Source organism: Apis mellifera, linkage group LG11, assembly GCF_003254395.2.
Source record: "Apis mellifera strain DH4 linkage group LG11, Amel_HAv3.1, whole genome shotgun sequence".
Taxonomy (NCBI): domain Eukaryota; kingdom Metazoa; phylum Arthropoda; class Insecta; order Hymenoptera; family Apidae; genus Apis; species Apis mellifera.
The window spans coordinates 14356968-14374264 of NC_037648.1; the positions used below are offsets into that span (position 1 = coordinate 14356968).

Sequence of the window (17297 nt, forward strand, 5' to 3'; positions counted from 1 at the left end):
GGACTTAAGATTTAAAGCTAATTTAAAATAATTATTATATAAGTAAGTACTATAATCATAACATAAGGAAATTTATAATTTAGTTATTATTTATTCAAAATTACATATTGATAAATTTTCTAAAATTATTTATAGAATTTTACTTTATAAATTTGATTTCATACTTGTATTCATGTGTATCTTGTTAAATTTTGTAATTTTTTTGTTAATTGAAATTTTTCTATTTTAAATTTGATTTTAACAAAAAAATAAAATCTATAATATTTGAATAAGAAAAATTTAAGAAAAATATAAAAATATTTATCATAAATATTTATAATAGTAATTGCTGATAATGATTTGTAAATATGTATAAAAGTTAAATACTATTTTATTATAATTCTATAAATTTTCTTTTTCGAAATAATTACTAATTTATGGATAAAAAACTTTTCTTGCTTTAGAATACAATATTTTAATAGTTTAATTTTTTGATCTATTTTATAACATTTTAATAAATTAGATAGCATTTTAATATTTGATGCTTTGCCAGATGAGTGGTAGGTACTTATATGTCTAAATTTTATTGAAATACCAAAAATTTATGATAAGAATGTTCAATTTCAATTAGCAAGACAGTAAAAAATACTTTCTCTATATTGTTGTAATCAATATGATAATGAATATAATAAATGTTTATATTTGTTATTAAAAAATTGAAAAGAAAAAAATCCACATATTTTATTAATATATATAATTATAGAATTTTATTTTTTATTGCTTGCATTGCAAGATTTTTCTAAAAAAATGTTTAATATAATAAACCATAGAATCAAGGCAATTAAAATAAATTTACTTGACTATAAGGAATTGTATACATTATATTTAAAACATTTAATTCGTTAATGCAAACTAGCTAAAATTTGTAATTCGATAGAAAAATGTGTAAATAAATAAAAAAATTGTGTGGATAATTATTTTTGTTTTTATTTTTGACCATGTTCGAAAGAAATATATTTAAAATATATATAATATATATTTCTATTTTTATATAATATATATTGTATATATGTATATATGTATATTTCTTAAATTGTAGCGCGTAAAGAATCAAATAGTAAAAAAACAAAAATAACTATAATACTATTTTGTTATCATATTCTCTAATGTGTGTTAAAAATGAAAACGTCAAACAACTTTATAGAATGTTTCAAATGATAATATTAGTAAATACGATAATTGAATGAGAAAAACGATTTTAATCGTTTTTTTCTATATAAAAATTAATAAACTATGCCAGTTTTGCTATTGACAATTAATATGATATGATCATGGCGGAATCTACGAAGAAGACGGAAGATGATAAAGTTAAGTGTAAAATTTTAATTGTTGGGGCTGGAATGGCTGGATTATCAGCTGCAAATCATTTATTAAAAAATCACGAAACCGATTTCTTGATTGTTGAAGCACGAGGTCGAATAGGTGGTCGTATAGTTGCTACCAAAATCGGTGAGTTTCTACTTAACCTATTTCAGAATTTTATTAATCAATAAAAGTTCGATTCTTCATTTTAATTTTTAATTTTAACGAATCTATTTATTTTTTTAAATATATTATAACACATAATAGAAATGTTGATTTTTTATTTGTATTATGTAATATTCAATCATTATTATAATGACAGAACATAAAAGTATAGATTTAATTAAAAATTTTACTATTTCATTTTTATTTTATTTAAATTAATTTAAATTAATAAATGCTCAAAAATATTTTAGATATAAAATATAATAAAATGTCTTTGAATTAATTGTTTATTTTTTAGTTTGAATTTTAATTTTATTATGGAAAATCAAATATAAAATTATATTAAATAATAAATATATTTTTTTGAGTTTTAATTATGGGAATAATTATACTTAAACAATTTTGAATTTTAAATTTACATCCACTTTAATACAGGCAATGAAAAGGTAGAATTAGGAGCAAATTGGATCCATGGAGTCCTAGGGAATCCAATGTTTGAATTAGCTATGGCAAATGGATTAATAGATATTATACGCGTACCAAGGCCTCATAAAGTTGTAGCTGCTATGGAAGATGGAAAACAATTACCTTTTCCAATTTTGCAAGAAATTTATGAAGCTTATGTGTGTTTTTTAAGAAGATGTGAGGAATATTTTTTAAGTACTTATAGTCCCCCAGATGGAATAAATAGTGTTGGAGCACACGTGGCATTAGAAGCTGAGATATATTTATCCACCTTATTACCTGAAGAAAGAAAAATTAGGCAATTGTTGTTTGATTGCTTACTTAAAAGAGAAACCTGTATTACTGGCTGTGATAGCATGGAAAATGTTGATTTGTTGGAAATGGGTTCGTATGCAGAACTTCAAGGTGGAAATATTAGTCTTCCAGATGGATATAGTGCTATATTAGAACCAGTTTCAAAGCATATACCAAAAAGCAGCATTTTAACTAAACATGTTGTCACTAAAATTAGGTAAACAGAGCTTGAAATTGGTTTCTTATCAATATTAAATTTGTGTTGTGCATTCTCACACAAATATATTAATTATAGGTGGCAAAAAAAGAAATGTATGGAAAATTTTAATAACTGCTCTAATACAAACTCATCTATTGAAATACAGTGTGAAAATGGGAAAACAATATTAGCTGAACATGTGATTTGTACATTGCCATTAGGAGTACTTAAGGAAAAAGCTAATGATATATTTGAACCACCCTTACCAAATTATAAATTTGAAGCTATAAATAGACTTTTATTTGGTACTGTAGATAAAATATTTTTAGAATATGAAAGACCATTTTTAAATCCTGGTGTATCAGAAGTAATGCTTTTATGGGATGACCGAGGATTATCAGAAGAAGAAAAACAAGATATCAGTAAAACATGGTTTAGAAAAATCTATTCATTTACAAAAATTTCAGAAACTCTTTTGCTGGGTTGGATATCAGGAAAAGCTGCTGAATATATGGAAAAATTAAGTGGAGCAGAAGTGGCAGAGATATGCACATCAATATTGAGGAAATTTCTTAATGATCCATTTGTACCAGCACCAAAAAATTGTTTACGCACTTCGTGGCATTCACAACCATACACACGTGGCTCCTACACTGCTATGGCTGTTGGTGCAAGTCAATTAGACATTAAATATTTATCTGAGCCTATAGTGCAAGAAGATGATCCTTCAAAAATTATAATAACATTTGCTGGTGAACATACGCACTCTTCCTTTTACAGTACAGTACATGGAGCATATTTAACTGGTCGAACTGCTGCTCAAGCACTTTTGGAATCAAGAAAAAATGAAAAGAATTCATTGAGTCTTAGTTGCGAAGATACAAGTGATCTTAGTTCATGGATACAAGGAATTTCTTTAAATTAAATAGTTATTTAAAGAAAAGAAAATAAAAGAAGATGAATCGGAAGTTATCCTCTATATCGAAATTTTCACAAATTGAGCACAATTTATTATCGTGGTACGAAGAATATTACACACTGTCGATTTGATGACAATTGTGATTTATAGATGTTTAGTATTAATGCGAAATCTTATGAACTATTTTAATTTTGTAAATACTATAGCGAATTATTTATATTATGTACATAACAATGCCTGTTTAAGATTTTAAGACTTTATAAATATGTACTTACGATTTTATCTACTATCATACTTTTCTTCTTAAGTAACTGGGAAGGGATGACAGTTCTAAAATCGTATCACAAAATGATGCTTCATTTTATGGAATCACCTACAATATGAATTACAAAAATTTTATATATTTAATGCCATCGAATGTGCTTTTTACTTTTAATAGAAATTGATTCAGACGTCCATAATCATTAATCATTGCATTGAATAATGATTCATTTTTATTTTTAAAACAATGGATAAAATAAACGTAGTACAAGATGACCTTAATTTGACAAAAAAATATTTATGTTTATATAGAAAATTTAACAATGATAATTATTAATATATATATTAATATATTTATACATACATATATAGATATTTATATATATGTATGTAAGCATATATAATTATATACAAGAAAAAAATAGCAAAATTATTGAATTGTTACAGATTAAATTTTTATTTTCTTTTTTGTATTTTTATGTGTTATTACTTCGAAATAATATAACAAAGTGCATTTTATCTAGTCATATTGTGCTATTAAGCATTATAGTTTTAAATATGCAACAAAAATATCCTTTGTTTTTTTATGTATTTCCTTTTTTTAATGCAAATAATATTTCATTTTGTAATAAAATTGATAATTTTGCTTATTCAATTATAATTGTGACAATAGAAATAGGTGACCATAAATTATGTTTAAAATATGATAGAAATCTCTGTAATATTATTGTTTTCTTATATACATTTAATTTATCTTAAAAATTCTTTTTAATATATATTTTAGATTTTTAAGATCCTAAATATATATTTATTTTTTTTTCAACTGCCACTTAACATCATTCGTCGTATTCGCAAAACAAAATATAACTGATGAAAAAATGTTTTATATATATATATATATGCACAGATAGAATTATAATTGAAATAAATAATTTTCAGTATTTATTTTAATGAATTTTTTTATATTCTAAATTAATCTAAGTAAAAAAAAAATAAAAATTTTTTGTTTTTTGTAAATTAAAAGTAAGAAAGAGAATATGAAATCCTTTTGATGGTGATTTTTATATGAGTTTGTTTAAAAATAAACAATAACTTTATTGTTATGTCAGTTTGTACATTTATTGTACAAATAAATATACAATATATTTTTAAGCAACTATGGCAATTATTTAATTAGGTACAGATATATAAATTCTACTAATAGAATTTGATTACAAGGTGTAACTGTACATCAATTTACGAGATTAATTATGATAATATGATTATTAGTTTAAATCATGCCTTAATATTAAACATATATTGTAATTTCTCTTCTTTTCTAATTAATGATACTAAAGAGTAATTCAATTTTTCTGAAATTTTTATTACATTATTATTATACTTTTTTTTTTTAATAAAAATTCTTTTACGATTAAAAATATTAGCATTGATAGTTTTTAGGTTTTTTAAAATAATTTATAAATTTATAATTAAATAATAATAAAATAAATTTAGAATTATGAAAGAAAAAATAATTCAGTATTTAATCATTTTTAAAATTTTTAAATTTACACCCATATAAAAGGTATAAAGTAGCAAATAAATTACATATTGACTATGTAGTTACATTTACTGCATGCACCAATGTAACTGTATAAAAGGCTATAATTATGCATTTTTAATCGTTTCTTGTTAAAGAGTAATAAAATATTTTTCTCTTTCTAATTAATAATTGAACACTTTTCCGTCTAATATAATGTAGTATATTGAATATCATAATATTCTTACTACTCTACATAAAACGCTATTTTGAAACAGCTTCTCTTCTGCATTTTTCTGCAATTTTTTACAAATATATTAATCTATAAGAAATTGCACATACAGATATAAATATTTTATAAGTCTATTTCTAAAAATTTAGAAATTAATAAAATAATCACAATGTAGTAGTGGAAGATAAAAAGATTAAAATGTAAACCATAGTTTAACATATATGTATAATTATCGTTAATAATTAATATTGTTAATACATGTGCCTAAAATAATCACATAACTATATTCTATATCCTTTTTTTGCATTACTTTAAAGTACCGCTTTTTTTTTCTTGTTGTATGCAGAAAATTATATAAGAAAATTATCCATTAAAAAAAAATGCTTTTAGAATTAAACATTTGCATAGCAATTTTATTGCTTCGCAAGAAGAGAATGATGTTTCGCCGTAAACGAGTTCAAAGGTAATAAGATAAAAAAAGAACACCTTTAGAATAAATTAGAACACTTAGGCAGTAAGATCGCAGATTAAATCGCCAACTTTTTCAAACATCTTTTATGCGATATCAGAAAAATTCTTTGTCATAAAAGAAATTATTTTGAGAAAATGAGCTTTAAATGATAAAATATTTTAAACAATTTAACAACTTCAACTTAGAAAGGATAGTTTCTAACAGATTAAATATATGGCACATGGTTAATTAATTGGATAAACTTAAGGCTCGATTCATTTTGACTTTTTTTTTTTTTTTTTTTTACATGTTTCTATAAGTTTAAAGTTTGAACTTAAAATCAAATCTTCTTTCAACTCGTGTTTTTTCGTACCGTTTCAATTGGATCTCATAACTTATTATTAAAATCAACGGAAAGTGATCATTAAAACATGATCGTGTCATTTGATTACTTTTTGTACTCTAATTGAACGAATTTGGCAGCAGCATAGTTAAATACAAAAAAAAATATTGCTTCTAATAACATTGTACAAGAATCATTAAAGTCTCTTCTTGAAGACTGACTACTACAAATAGAATGAAATATAATAGGTGCACTATTATTTGCTATTATACGCGTCGTTGATTGCGAAGAATTTTATTATTATATTTGTACTGAACCTCGTCTTCGACTTTCAAATTTAAAGTTCGGTGGGAGTGTACGACATTTAACCGGGAAAAAAAAAAAATGAACGCTCATCGTTCTTCGTTTGTTTGTTGTTAGCATTTACAAATATTGCCGATAATAATATCGACTTTAGTTTCATATGGATGTCGTGGTATGATGATCTGCTCCATTCTGTGTCTGTGCACTATGTGGCAACGAAGCAAGTTCGTTTCTGCTCAAATAATTCACAATTCCTGCCCCGAGAGAATCACCTACCACATTCACTGTTGTTCTACAACGATCTCTGGAAATCCAAAGATCCGAACAAATGAATTAGATAAATATTTTTTTAAAGGCGAGCATATAATAAAGGGAATGCTTACAATAACCAATCAACAGCAATGACAAGGAATACGTCTTCGGACGGTAGGCGAACTGTATCCAATACCATTACCATCGTAACCAGACCTGCCTGTGGAATTCCTGCTGCTCCGATACTTGCCGCAGTCGCTGTGATACTGAACAAAGACTTCAATATAAAATGCAATGCTTACCAATTAAACAAACAAATTTGAATCTTCTAATCCTTTTTTTTCTAATTCCCATTACCTAATTGCCACCAGCTGTCCAAAACTAAGACTGACTTGACGCACTTGCGCAATGAAAATCGCGGCCACGGCTTCGTATAAAGCCGTGCCGTCCATATTGATGGTGGCGCCGATCGGCAAAACAAATCTGGTAATTCGTGGATCGACATTGTTTCCCTCTTCCAAACAATTAATAGCAATTGGAAGAGTAGCGGAGCTCGAGGACGTACCAAACGCTGTGACCAACGCTTGGGCCAAATTGGATATGTACACGTATGGATTTCTCTTCGTTATTAGAAAATATAATAGAGGCAGAACGATGAAGCCGTGTATCAACAGGCCTATCAACACGGTGAGAAAATACATTCCCAGTTGGGAAACTATTTCGTCCAACGATTGCATTTCCGTAATTTTGGCGGCTACTAGAAACAGTACACCAACAGGTGATAACCTGAAGAGTAAAATTTCCATTATCAATGAATGAAAGAATTGCAAAAAGTTCTATTCTCTATTGCGATCGATGATGACTATTGTTCGAAAGTTAAAACGTATTGTGCGAAAGATTGGAGGTTAGGATACCTTTAATAAGATAAATTTCATCAAATGTGAATTTACCAAATCACCCAATGAGTGATCATCATCATGGCGCCAGACAAGGACTCGAAGAACACGAGCAACGGTTTTCCTTGCTCTTCCATTTTTCCCAACGTTATACCGAGCACCGTGGCGAAAACGACGAGACCCATTATATTGGTTCCTGACACGCTTTTCGACACTGGCTTCCATTCGTCCATGTTATCTGCTTCAACGAAGGATACATTGATATTATGTCGCTGTAATTTTCGTCGCACATTTTCTTTTTTTTTCTTTTCTTTTTTTCTTTCTTTTTTTTTTTTTTTTTTTCTTATGAAATGTATATAATTATATATTTTTTTAAAAAAAGATTTTGGACCTGATGTACTGTTTTCCGGTTTCTGCATTTCCGTTTTATGTTGAGAGATACATGCCTCTACTAAATTCGGGGGAAACATGTTCCGAATCAAATCCATCAACGTATCGATAGTCGAGACATTTTGAGATCGTTCTTTTGTCCTTATGTCAGGATTATTTCCCACACCCGGTTGGATAGTGATCACCAAAATGATACCTGAAATCGTATATGTATCGACAAAAAATGATCTGACTTTTATTTATTTACTTTTAGAAAATAACTGTCTCGATCTTGACCGACCTAGTACAACAGCGCTAATCGTGGTCACCATGTAATACACTATAGCACGAACACCAATTTTCCCGCTCAATGACAGATCGAGGGATCCAATTGCCGAGATCAGGCTGGATATGATAAGCGGTAAAATCAAACTCTTCAGCATTCTGAGAAACAGATCTCCTATGTAGTTGATGTACATGATCTCGCGCGGCGTCCATCCTTGAGTTCGCAGGCTTCTCAAGATAATACCGAGGACCACACCGCCGAACACACCAGTCACAGTCAATATCGTCAACGAGTTGTGCTTGAGGCACGATCGAACCTTCTCCTGCCTGGTTTGCGGCCTCTTATTCGGCTCCTGGGGATAATACGACGTTCGTTCGGTAATTTTGCATTGTGTGTCCGATCCTGACAACGGTGACCTAAAAATAATAACACATAGACATATATATATATATATATATATATATATGTGTGTGTAGAAAAAAAAGGACGATATTTTAAGAGAGAAATATTTTTCTAATTTTAAAAGTATTTATTTACTATATATATAAAGGAGGATTGAATAAAGGTAATAATTAAGATTAACTCTTTTGAGATTGGAAAATGTAGATTTTTTTACTATTACATCATGTATAAAATGTACAGGATGAATTGCAAATGAAGCGGTTGTCACGGACACGTGATGTTTAGCATAGCATGTTGGATGCACGAGGTCTCACGATGCAAGTAAATTATCAATGGAAAAAAAGGAAAAATTCTCAGACGAGAAGCTACCTAGAAAGGAGATGATTCGCTTTTTCAAGGGGTTAATTACGAGAGTTAATCCCTTAACGAGTTTGATAATTTGGTCAGTTTGACTAGTTTATGACAATCGGCTAAGAGACTTGGATGTTAGAAAGAAAAAAAAAATAGAACAGAATTGCGTTGCATTTCTGGAAAGAAATAATAGTAATTAACATCTGGTTCTTTTTCACGCTTTTTGCGTATGTATGTATTTATTTTGAGAACATTTTCATCTTAACTTGTGATACTTTTCTGACTTCTTCTTCTTCTTCTGTGTTAATATATTTATGGGTTTCTTTAAATGCATATGTATAGTGTTGCAGTTCTTTTCCACGCAAGATGTATCAATTTCCATATGCAAACGTGTCGGTATTGACTACACTGTGTGAAGAGATAAATTTTATATGTATAGTTAATTTTATGAATGTTAAATTGAGAAGCATGAGCGATTGGTTTTTTTATCGATCGCTTTTTGAAAAATGTTTTTAACAATATCACAATTGATCGAGTAATTAATCGTAAGTTGAGAAGTTGTGTAAACATTATATAAACACAAGTTCTTCCAGTTGCTTATGCTACACAAGTTATTTAAGTCACTTATTTAAGTCACAAATTACATAGTTGCAGATTATATAAATTGAATCATTTGAACTATTTAAATTGTTCTTCTCAATCTTAAGTTTGAGATATTTACATATTTAAAATGTAAAATAGATTGATTATAATAGTCAATCGATACTTAATATTCTTGGTATTAACAGATTCTATGAATAATCTGTATGAAACAACAATTATGCAACGCAACTTTTTATAAAGTTTTCAGACACGTGAAAGGCTGAAGGCCATAAATGATTAATGATTGTCTATTAATAAATAGATATATATATATTATAAATAACTTATATTTATGAAAATAAATATTCAATATAACATGGTACGTATATTTACAAAATTCTGATTTTTCTTTTTTATTTGTTATCAAGAAATAATTCATTTTATAAAATTTCATTTCATAAACTTTTAAATAGAAAAAAAAAATCCTTCAAATTTTTTCCAAATCTTTTTTTCTTTTTCTTCCTTTAAAAATATATCATAATTTATCGAAATTAAATCTTTGAAACATTTTATATTTGATTTGATTTTCGATAAGCAATAAACGTTATTTACCAATCGTGATTAGTAAAGCGCCAAGCGTTTAAAGGTACGTGCATGGCGAGTGTACAGGAAAGCACGATGATTGGCAATGATTTCTCCTTGCTGTGTTATTATATCCCCGCACACGTTTCGCTCCGTCTTAATTCAGCCATGCGCGAGTAACGTTTGATTCTAATCGAATTAAATAATCAGTCAACTTGTCCAACACGCGAAATTACATATTACTTAAATATTTAATGAAATACAAGAGATAACTTTTATTATCATTTCTTTTCAACTCTTTGCATTATTATTTCTCTCTCGAATTTTCTCTATCTAATCCAAAAGAATAACTTTAACTTAACGTTACACGAAACAACGATGACGATCTTTCGAAGATCACTTTCTCATTCGAGTTTTCTCTCGTGTTTTCAAACACGTAGCGTAACAACAGTGGACAACATTAAATAGCGACACGCGATCTCCTTCTCCAGTGTACAGTAATTGCGAAAACTCGCTCGACTCGCCTCGACCCGAACATTCGTTCCCGTCGTTTGTTTTGCAAGTAAGGAAAACGAGGTAAAGAGCGTCACGATATATTTATCGTGATCCATCACTCGGGTCAAGGGTCGGTAATCTTCGTTTTGATTTGATTGAATCTTTGCGAACGACCTCGTCGTGTTAAGTAGGCCTCAAGAGAGCTGCTGATCACTCTTGAAAGTGTTGTTGCTCGCTCGTCGATGACCTTGCCGGCAGATACGTCGTCGCCCTTTCGGCTTCGTTCTGTTATGAAATTTCGCTAATAGCAGTATTCTTTATTTACCTTTTTCTTTCTTTCTTCGGCGGATTAATAATAATATTTTCAAAATGATGATATATAAAGATTTCTTTTTTTTTTTTTATCGAATATTCGAGCATTTTTGGAGGCCAGAATTAATCTAATAGTAATATTCTTTATTTACCTTTTTCTTTTTTTGACGGATTAATAATAATATTTTCAAAACGATGACATATAAAGATTCGTTTCTTTTTTTTCTTTTTATCAAATATTCGAGCATTTCTGGAGGTTGGCCGAAATTAATCTTAACTGGCCCGGCAATTATCAAATTGTACTTTCGCATTACGGGCTCGTGGCCCGAGCAATTGGTCGGATCCTCCGTGCAAAATTCTGAATGCACGCTAGCGATTCATCTCTGTCGTCATTTAGGCATTTTTCGATTGGTTAACATTTAGGGGAAAAAAAACTGGAAAAAAAAAATGGATAAAGAAAAAAAAAAATCGATCGTTTACTTTTTGAACGGGGTAAACGTAATCCAAGAGATTTAAAAGAGATTCAACGCGGAGACACGTATCCGTGTAAACCGCGCTATTCTGTTTCGCAAGTGTATCCTTTTACGCGAATTCATTAGCCGAACCGATGATGCAATCTGAATCACACCGAAGAAGAAACTTCATCCGCTCGTCAATGTCGTCTCGATGGGCCCGCCTCTTCTGCGTATATATATTTTTAACACGAATCCAACAACAGCACATGATAAATTCTATGTGAAATTCTGAAATTAAGCATAATCGAATAAAAAAAAAAAAAAAATGTGTTCCACAATGAAAAAAAAAGAGACTTAACCTTGATGTTAGAAAGCGAGAGGGGGAGGGGGGAGGGGGGAAATTAGAGAGAAAAAAGAATTAGGAATTGAATACTTACAGTTCAGTGGCGACTTCCATGATGCCTGTCTGGAGCGGTGGTGATGAGTCTACGTTTGCTTGGTATTAATATTCCGACGAAATACGGTAGTAGTCACCGTAGAGCGTCACTTCCGGTTAACCGGAAGCGGCTGCTGTGTAGTATCACGCCCTGATATAGGGGAAGGCGGCGGGGAGAGGTCGAGAGGCTGGAAAGGGATCGACGATATCCGATTAGTTGATATATCGATCTCTTGCTCGCTTCTAACTTCTTGATTATTCCCGCATCGAAGGAAAGAACGAGATTAGAAATAAGATTACTACGCGCATCTTTATCATATCGTAAATCATATTTTTTCTTTTTAAATAGTAGAAGTATATAATTGTTTCTTTCCTTTTCGCTTGACTTAACGCGTAATACGCTCGAAAGAAGAACCAAAAGAATTATTCATTATTCATCGTACGATTTAAATATTAGAATATTTATTTATTTATTTATTTATTTATTTATTTTTCTTTTAGAGAATTTACACTTTCGAAGAGAAAAAATTTTTTTCGCGAGTATATAAAAAGATAATGGGAGAGATAGGACCTTTCACTTCTCGACCCAACTCTCTTTCTCTCTCTCTTTCTCTTTCTCTCTCTCTCTCGACTCTCGACTCTCGCACTCACACTGGATGGAAGGAGTAGAGGCGCGCGCTCGCGTTCGCGAGTAAACACGCGGGGAGAAGTAATGTATACGCTATGTATAAAGCTATGACTTTAATGAAACTGTACGAGCGCGTAGTTAGGTGCTCGCGTACCGGTTGAACGTCGATAGATATAGTGGTCAGGTCAAGAGAGGATGTGTGCTGATAGAGCTTTCAATCTGTGCCACCTTGGGTGGTACGATTAGCTATGGCGATCCCCCTACGACGATCTCTTCCTGCCGTGCTGGCCTATCATCGTCAGATATATTGCAAATACGCGCAACTACGACCCCATCGGGAGCACCGGGTTACGCGTCTATTGTTTGTCGCCTCTTCCCTCTCTCTCTCTCTCTCGCTCTCGCTCTCGCTCTCGCTTTACGCAGTATATCTCTCTTTCTCTCTTCTCGAATCACCTTCCTCTGATCATATATCCCTTCCTTCCGACTTCCACAATAAAATTCCTCTTCCTCCGGCGTGTCTCTTTTCGTAATGGGATTAAATCGATGATGATGATGATGATGATGATAATGATGATGATGATGATGATGATAACGATGGTGCTCGGGGATATCTTCGATCTTTCGGGAAATGAGCCGTGATATCAGGCTTCTTAAAGATTTCTTTATCTGGAAAGGAGATTGTTTATCGATTAGTTTATTTCGATTTTTCGTTGGAGGAGCAAATTTCACTCAATTGTCTACTTTCTCTTGAAAATAAATATTGATTGTTGTGAGGAAGAAGAAATGGAATGAAAAATGATTTTTTTCTTTTTTTTTTTTTTTCAGAGATCAAAAGAAGGAAGTTGCGATACTTTGAAGGGTCAAGTTTATGATTGATCCCGCTCGTGCCGATCTGAAGAGTGACTCGTAGCACGTTTTTATCGGAATACTTTAAATTCTTGCAAGAGGAGTAAAATTTGGAAAATTTTGTTCGCGTGAAGATATATTATCTAATTTTATAGTTTCTTTGTTTTTTCTAATTTTTTAACAAAAATACATTTTCTGAAATTTGTTTGATTTATATTTTATTTTTTTATTTAATAGTGTGAGGTACAAGATTTGAGATTTATTTATATAAATGATATTGATGATTATATTAATTCAATTAATTGAATAATTTGTTCTGTATTAAAGAAAGAAGAATGAGAGAAAAAGAATAGATTAAGGAGAATGAAAAATGGCTATTTCTTTTTTTTTTAAATTATATAAAGTAATAAGACGCAAAATTAACGATAAATTAAACAATCATATGTTTATTATAATATTTATGCAAATATATATTCGTGATTAATCATTGATGCAAATTCTTCACGTGATCATAATGCACATTATGTTTATATTCATTATTCCGCATAATTTAACGGAACAGAAACTAGAAAGAAAAAAACTGCTAATTATGTTGTCTGAAAGACTTACTTAAATTTCAAGGTGAACCAACAATATATAATATTGTGAAGATAATTCGAAAAAAAATTTTATGTACGTGGATTTTTTTTTTTTATCAATTTTAGTATAATATTTTTATATTCTAATAAAAAAAAAAAAAAAAAAAGAAGAAGAATCAATGCAAATTAATTAATTTTAATATGATATGGCTTCAAAATGTTGCACGATAATGTTCATTCATTTATACTACATAAAATATCCCCACAATCACAAATTACCGGCAATTTAATGAACTATAAAACCAGACCGTGACGCAATCAGCTGATGGTATACATATAGTTATATGATCAAAATATAGACGGAAACTTCAAATGTTTTTTTTTTGTATATGTATTTTTCTTTAAATAATCACGTATTAATCGCGATTGATGATTCTTATGACAATGATTAATCGATAATAACGAGATATATATGTATATCGATACGTGAAATAAAGTAAATAATATATATAAATTTTTAGGTTAAAATTATGTTATGATAAAAATTAAAATTAATTTCGAATTAAATTAATTTCTAAATACTTCTTAGACAGTAATTAATACTTCTTAGACAGTAGTAATGATATGATTGAAATGGAAAGTATTTTTATTATTGTATATTGAATAAAAAGAGAACATTTTCATTATTATGTTAAACGTACACGCAAATATAATATTTAACCAAAAAAATAAACGATTTTTATCGATATATTTAATCATACATTACCTTCCCTTATTATGCGCAAATATATAAGTAAAAATTATTCATTCGGTGTGTTAATTTAAAAATTTTTACTTGTTTTCTTTATAGAATTTTAATTTTTGTAAAAGAATTATTTCGTGTTTAAAACTTTAGGCTGATTTGTTTTTTGCGCATGCGCGGTTAATTCATCTAAAATATCCCTAAATAACCTTACCTAAACATTAAAAATGATTATTTCAAATGTTTTAAAAATAATTATGTATAATTTAATTATTTATCAATAATATTATTCTTTTTCATGAATTTATTTAGAAAATTTATTTAGAATAATTTGTAACGATTATCAACATTTTTATTTTCTTATATACCTTAAATCAACCAATTAGATGCAATTGTAAGAACACTAATTTTCAATTTTGCACGAATATTATCAACAGTGCCACAAGCGTACAATTCTTGAAACACTAAGTCATTTTCTTAGATGACGAATATTACGTGAGGTAAGTAATCAAGATCTTCTTAACGAAAGAAAAACAAATTAAAAAATACAATTTTTATAATTATTAAAAATGATTATTTATATTACATAATGAATTTGATAATTTTGATTTCCATTAATATTATCTTGATATCGATATAATAAACAATCTCGAATATCGATTATCGATTTATTCTTATTATTTCAATCTCATTATCGATTTATCATTTTATTTTGAATAACAGTTTTCGAGATATAATTTGAAAATAAGTAAAGATAGTTTGTAACAAAATTTTAATTAATTATAAAAAACAAATTAGAAAAACACAGATAATTCTTATTTAGAAATTCAATAATATTTTTATACGATAATTAACACGATAATAAACAATGCTTACCGTGCTTTTATTATATGTAAACAAATTTCAAATATAATATCAAAGTCAATGTTTCAAATATAATAATTTGTAAACAAATATCACAATTATTGCAACATAAATGATGCAAATCGCTGCTCGAAAGTTGAAAATAAATTGCAAATAATAATTGAGAAATTTAATATAAAATAAGCTTGAAAAAAATACATCTTTTTTTACGAACTCAATTACGAACTAATGATCTCATTATTTTTTTTTTTTTTCGAAAAATCGAATATCAGCACTCCCCTTGTTTCGAAATATTATCTTTGTTATAAATTATATTTTATAAAGAAAAAAAAATTTTTTCTAATAAATTTTAAAAATATATCGAAAAGAAAAATTTTCAATTAACCTCTTTGATAAATAAAGATGTATCACTAAAAAAAAAAATACAACAGTTTATAGAGATATATTACAGAGATCGTATTATAATTTCTGATATCTCTATATATTTTATGTTTGAGACAAAATAGAGAAAGATTTATGCAATGACACAAATTATTACAAAAAAATTTATCTATGATATTAGAATATGCCAACTCGAATATAAAATGATAAAGAAATATAAACAAATGATAAATCCTGCTATCCGATTTTTATTTTCGTGGTTTTATCAATAAGCAATTATTTGGTGAGAAATATTATATTAAAATTAAAGTTTTGATTCTTACTTGTTCATACAATGTGGAATGCAATACATAACAATATACAATCAGTTTGTAATTATTACAAAAATATAGAGTATTGTTATATTTATATTTATATTTTTTTTAAATTTTTTTGCATACATTAGCTATTGCATAATATTTACAGATAAAGTAGATTGATAAATTTAGTACATTTCATCACTAATTATATTCAATTTTTATAATCATCTTGATATAATAATTGATTATTTGATCGTAAAGTTCTTTCGTTTCTTTTGTCAAAATTAAATTAATTATTAATTGACAAAATTGATATGTGAATTTTAACTTACTTAAAAGCAGCCATGTAATAAATAAATATATTGTGATTTTATAATTGACATTTTATATTTATTTAATCGATATGAATAATAAAGAATTATAAGAAATAAAAAGTAGAGTTCACTTAACAATATCTTCTTTGTATTTAAGTTATCAAGATCGATGTCAAGAATACAATATACATACTTTTAAATTTATAACCTGAATTTATTTCTATGTTTCACTTATATACGCATTTGTCTTTAGAAATTATAATTTTCAAATTTTCAAACAAGCAATAAACATTTCAATTTACTTTATTTTAAATTTTTTACCTGAAAACGAAGAGTGTCGATGATTTGTTTCGATTTCTATTCTTGAAACAAAACACTTCGCATACACATTGAATAAGCACCGATTTCTCTCGTGGAAAAACGCGCAAACGTGTACCGAAAAAACTGTATAAATATAAATTTTCAGTAGTTTTAGCTCAAGTTATAAAAAAAAAGGAATGTGCAAACACTGCAATTCACTTCTTATATCACGTTTTCGTGTATACCGTGCGATAACAGTCGCGAGACTGTGAACTAGAAGCATGTCATTTGAGCCAAATGTTCGAAAAGCGCGCGGGTGGTGGGGAAGTTAAAAGGAAGGGGGAGAAAAGGCGAGTTCCATGAGCCATGTAATTTGATTGGTATTCAGATAATTTTCAGTTACTGGCTGAACCAATCAAATTTTCCCACTTGAAT

The 17297-nt window shown here is 28.4% G+C and overlaps 2 protein-coding genes and 2 long non-coding RNA genes across 10 annotated transcripts; 3 read left to right on the top strand and 1 right to left on the bottom strand.

The window, feature by feature from the left end:
• Nucleotides 1-1126: 1126 nt before the first annotated feature.
• Nucleotides 1127-3926, top strand: LOC726801 (peroxisomal N(1)-acetyl-spermine/spermidine oxidase). Its single transcript, XM_001122522.4, has 3 exons — nucleotides 1127-1488; nucleotides 1942-2482; nucleotides 2561-3926. Exons 1-3 carry the CDS (start codon nucleotides 1305-1307, stop codon nucleotides 3387-3389), a joined length of 1554 nt encoding a protein of 517 aa, XP_001122522.2. The 5' UTR covers nucleotides 1127-1304; the 3' UTR covers nucleotides 3390-3926.
• Nucleotides 3927-6131: 2205 nt separating this feature from the next.
• Nucleotides 6132-17137, bottom strand: LOC409919 (excitatory amino acid transporter 1). 7 transcript variants are annotated; one of them, XM_026443642.1, is made up of 10 exons: nucleotides 16884-17135; nucleotides 12992-13204; nucleotides 11912-12098; nucleotides 11648-11762; nucleotides 8311-8711; nucleotides 8032-8226; nucleotides 7695-7878; nucleotides 7102-7530; nucleotides 6876-7010; nucleotides 6132-6796 (listed from the first exon to the last, which is right to left on the bottom strand). In XM_026443642.1, exons 4-10 carry the CDS (start codon nucleotides 11740-11742, stop codon nucleotides 6649-6651), a joined length of 1587 nt encoding a protein of 528 aa, XP_026299427.1. In that variant the 5' UTR covers nucleotides 11743-11762; nucleotides 11912-12098; nucleotides 12992-13204; nucleotides 16884-17135; the 3' UTR covers nucleotides 6132-6648. The 7 variants fall into 7 exon arrangements, 6 of the variants coding, with proteins under 6 accessions (XP_026299427.1, XP_016770669.1, XP_026299428.1 ...); XM_016915180.2 differs by lacking the exon at nucleotides 12992-13204; XM_026443643.1 differs by lacking the exons at nucleotides 12992-13204; nucleotides 16884-17135 and adding an exon at nucleotides 12693-12954.
• On the top strand, nucleotides 7795-8430 carry LOC107965252. Its single transcript, XR_001704983.2, has 2 exons — nucleotides 7795-7914; nucleotides 8284-8430. It is a non-coding gene; the product is annotated as an uncharacterized LOC107965252 (long non-coding RNA).
• Nucleotides 8562-9201, top strand: LOC113219071. Its single transcript, XR_003305576.1, has 2 exons — nucleotides 8562-8860; nucleotides 8938-9201. It is a non-coding gene; the product is annotated as an uncharacterized LOC113219071 (long non-coding RNA).
• Nucleotides 17138-17297: the final 160 nt, after the last annotated feature.